General features: G+C 51.6%; 1 protein-coding gene across 1 annotated transcript in view; it reads right to left on the reverse strand.

The window, feature by feature from the left end:
* E2F4 (E2F transcription factor 4) overlaps window positions 1-4,250 on the reverse strand; it is a gene marked incomplete at its 5' end in the record, with an annotated part of 7,212 nt that extends 2,962 nt beyond the window's left edge. Inside the window, 4 exons of the mRNA XM_010167856.2 lie at window positions 747-794; window positions 1,993-2,175; window positions 3,545-3,830; window positions 4,176-4,250. Of these exons, the coding sequence (XP_010166158.2) occupies window positions 747-794; window positions 1,993-2,175; window positions 3,545-3,830; window positions 4,176-4,250 (592 nt within the window). The remainder of the gene's footprint in view (window positions 1-746; window positions 795-1,992; window positions 2,176-3,544; window positions 3,831-4,175) is intronic.
* Between the last annotated feature and the right edge of the window lie 151 nt (window positions 4,251-4,401).

The following is a 4,401-nucleotide window of genomic DNA, read 5'->3' on the forward strand; positions in this document are numbered from 1 at the left end:
TGAGGTTCCTTCCAACCCCACCATGCTGTGATACTGTGACTGTTGTTGTACATGTCCTGTCACCAGCACAGAAGTGTTTGTGTGTCCTAGCTGTGGGGCTAGAAAGAATTCCGCCAGCATTGAAGGGAAAGAAATGTGCAGATAAAAAGCGTTTCCCAGTTTAAGCTTCTGTTGGACCAAATTCCTTCACCTCTCCTGCCCTTTAGCATGGAGTCCATCCCACCATTAGGCACTGACACCCAGACGCTCCTTGGGCAGAAGCAGAACTCCTAACATAACAGCATCCCCCCCTCTACTGCTCCAAAATCACGAGCACCACCAAAACCACTGCAGGATATTCCAAAGAGAGAAGACCATCTCCCTGGGTTATTTGCTTGGATCAGCCTCAGGCAGCCTGCAGCTGAAACAAGACTAACACCAATTTTTTCCTTGTGTGCAGACAAATTGGAGAAGGAGGATGAGAAATGAGAGCACAGATCAGCGCTGGTATGGGGAAGGCAAAGCGCTCATCTACACACTGTAGGGCAAGAGGTTGCTGGCAACATGAAGACAGAAAAACAGATACAGAAACCAGTAATTTTAAGAGTTCCTAACGACATGTGGAGAGCCAGCAGCCACCAACAGTCACAAGCACCTTATAAAACCACATCCCCAAAATAATCCAAAAGGGAGTGAACAAAACAAACTGTCCCACTTCTGTGGGTAGATGGGCACAGGACAAAGGCAGGGTCAGGGAGTGAACATACCTCTGGTTGGATCAAACATCTCTGACAGCTCTTTGGGAAGTTCCAGTACTGCAAATACAACAAACCACATGGTTTGCATCATTATATGAAGAGTCTGAAATGCTTTACAGCATAATCACCTCCTGGCTACAGTAGCCCTTACACACCCAAATCATCATATGCCACCCAGAAATTCTGCTCCCACACCCCACGTGACTTATTTCTGCTGAAATGAGCAGCAGTAAAATAGTTAAGATGTGCCAGGGGAAATTGAGATGGGATGTGAGGTAGAATTTCTTTGCTGAAAGGGTTCTGAGGCATTGGAAGGGGTTGCCCAGGGCAGTGGTGGAGTCCCCATCCCTGGAGGGATTGAAGAGTCGTGTAGACACAGTGCTGAGGGACATGGGTTAGTCATAGGGGACTTGTCAGTGTTGGGTTCATGGTTGCACTCGAGGATCTTCAAGGGCTTTTCCAATCCAGGCAATTCTGTGTGTGACCACTTTGAAATGGATCTGTAGGAGCCCCAGGACGTGACAAGTTATCACAGTCAGCAGGTCCAGAGCAACTGCCTGTAGGTAAGCCTGTGTGAGCTACACTTGAGTCAGATCTCCTCCCCTCACCTAGAGCATTTCTGCAGTGAAGGCCACTTCGAAACATCAAAGCAGTGTGTCTTACCCAGAGGATGCTCTTCTCCTTGGGCCAGCCTGCCATTTCCTGGCATAAAGCTCAAATGTTCCTTTTTTAAAGCTCATTTCAACACACCAAGCACATCAAGGAGCTCCCCAAACATACACTGAGAGATTGTGAAGACCACAAGGTCACTAAAGATACATGACGTGTCTCTGAGTAAAGGAGGAAAATGGAGACTAGAGCTCTCCTAACAAAGGAAAACTCCCCACAGGTTACAAAGGTGCTCTCAGCTAAAGTTGGAAATCCTGTAGCTTCATGCAGCCTCAAAAACTGGACCTAGCACTGCAGAAAGGGAATAATCCTACCTGTAACAGCAGGGATGTGTGTCATACGACTGTCCCTTGCACATTTTCTAGCACTGGTGTCACAGAAAGCGTCAAAACACTAGAAATGACACAGTCACCCCTCACCAGTTTCCCCAGCACCCTCACAAGGAAATGCCTCTCATCCCCTGCAGAGCCTGGCTGGCAGCAGAGGCAGAATGGAGTTCAACTTCTTCCTCCAGGGCCAGCAGCCTCGCCCCTGCTCCAGGTGACAGACTTTTAGAGCAGGACATGAAACAAAGGCGCATACTCACTTCCCGTGGGATCGGGCTTGATGGGCTCGAAGGAGGTAGAGGAGCTGGGCAGGAGGGAGCTGCTGTCCAGCGAGGCAGAGGACTGTAGCGGCTGCGTGTCTAACCCGGCCGGCTGGGCGGCCGCGCTGCTCAGGGGATCAAAGTCACCGCTGCTCCTGGACTCTGCCACCGAGACACCGTCTTCTGGAAAGAGCCACAGGCACACAGGGGAATGTCATCTCCCACCAGCCAGGGAATGTCATCTCCCACCAGCCCCAAAGCAAGCAGCTGCAGCATTGAGGGATTGAGGGATTGAACCCTCGCTGGCAACGCTGCCCAGGCACAGGCAGCTCCAGAGGGAAGGTGGCTTCTTGCTTTCACCCAGCAAAAACTGCCAGGTCCTGCTGCAGCTCCACTGGAGAGCAGTGCTGGTCGTGCCAGGCTGCACACAAGCCAGGAACATGTTCTCACAGCAATGAACACACACCAGGGAGTAAGCTACAGCAGGAGAAGCGTGGCCAGCACACTGAGGGAAGTTACTACCCTCCTGCTTGGGGCTGAGGCTGCACTTGGAATACTGTGTCCAGCTTGGGCTACACTCCACTTCAAGAAAGATGTGGAGAAGATCCAGCTGAGGGCCACCAAGATGGCCAGGGATCTAGGGCACATGGCCTATAAGGAGGGGTGGAGGGAGCTGGGCTTGTTCAGTCAGGCAAAGAGAAGTCTAAGGGCAAGGTAAGAGCAGCCTGCAGCTACCTGAAAGGCAGTTAGAAAAATTAACAACTTCTCGGTGGTACCAAACGATGCAACGTGCACAACAGGCACGAGATGCAGCTCAAAGGATCCAGACATCATAGAATCATAGAATGGGTTGGGTTGGAAAGGACCTTAAAGCTCCTCCAGTCCCAACCTCCCTGCCATCAGCAGGGACACCTTCCACTAGACCAGGTTGCTCAGAGCCTCATCCAACCTGGCCGAGGAGCAGCCACAGCTTCTCTGGCCAACCTGGGACACTGTCTAACCACCCTCACAGTGAAGAACTTCTTCCTAATATCTCATCTAAACCTCCCCTCTTTCAGCTTAAAGCCATTTCCCCTTGTTTTGTCATTAACTGCCCTTATGGAAAGTCCTTCACTGAGAGGGTGCTGCAGCCTGGAAGAGCTCACCGAGGAAGCTGGAGATCTCCACTGCTGGAGGCTTCCAAACTTGGGCTGGACAAAGCCACAACCAACCTAATCTAGTATTTTTGACAGTCTTTTTTCTAACTGAAAGCTGAACTCGAGACTCAAAAAAACCCCCTTTTACAAGCTTCTGCTAACCCATGAACCTGCATGACCAGTCTCTCCCCCACCACTGCTCCTACAGGCTGGCACCACCTCCCCAAGCCAAGCGTGTTGATGGAGATAAGACAATCCCACTAATCAAGACACAGACAAGGCTGACTGCAGCAAAGGCAGAGGTGTCCCCTTTGCCAGGAGCTGACAATGCTGCAGTGCCAGCCTCAGCCAGGCCAAGGAACATCCTCTTCTGTTGGCCACCATCCCATTTCTACCTCCTGCAGCCTCCCTCTCACCTGTGCTTGGGGCTTTCTGCGCAGGAGGGCTGTGGTCCTGAGTGCTGGTGGGTGTTGGTGTTGAGGGCTGGGTGCTGCTGGGAACAGACGCCTCCTGGAAGTGGGTGAGTGGTGGTATCTGTGGTTTTGAGGGTGCAACTGCCTGGCACTGAATGAGGTCTTCAGGGGGAGGGACGGGTAGTACAACAGGAGGAGAGCTCCAAGCATCTTTGTTGACTAAGAGAACATCAATGGGACCACTTGTGCTCTTCAGATGGATCTGGTATTTCTTCTGCCCATTTAGGCCCTGAGAAAAGTCAAAAGCAAAACACAACCACACATTAATGAACCTTTTCCAACAGAACAGGAAGTTCTCAGAGACAAGACGTGCTGTCCAGAGAATTCAGCACGGTTCCACACACAATTCCCCTGACTCCCAGGACTATCCTCTCCCCTGGTGCTTCTGCAACTACTCACGTACTTCCAAACATCAGAGTTTCCTGGCAATTATTTAATATCTGGAGACTTCCTTGGGTTGCCACTTCCTCCAACTCCATCCAACCCCTGACTGCCAACTCCCAGCCTGGTCAATCCAGTAACACCCCCCACCCCAACACGCACCCCCACGTCCCCCCACCCATTTCTCACTCACCTCAGGGATGGGAACCTCCAAACGTGTGCCTGATTGGGCTCGAATTGCCAGGAGGGTGTCTCCTGTGAAAACAAACTGGTCAGCACTCAATGGGCACAAACTGTTTTGATGATGACTGAGCACGGACAAGAAGCCCCTCCTCAAAGCCCCCTATCTCCTGTGCTCCCTTCTGTGGAAGATTGTGGTTTACAGCCACCTGAGCCCTGGGACAGGCTGCCCAGAGAGG

This window comes from Antrostomus carolinensis, unplaced genomic scaffold (genome assembly GCF_000700745.2).
Source record: "Antrostomus carolinensis isolate BGI_N321 unplaced genomic scaffold, ASM70074v2 scaffold43465, whole genome shotgun sequence".
Taxonomy (NCBI): Eukaryota; Metazoa; Chordata; class Aves; order Caprimulgiformes; family Caprimulgidae; genus Antrostomus; species Antrostomus carolinensis.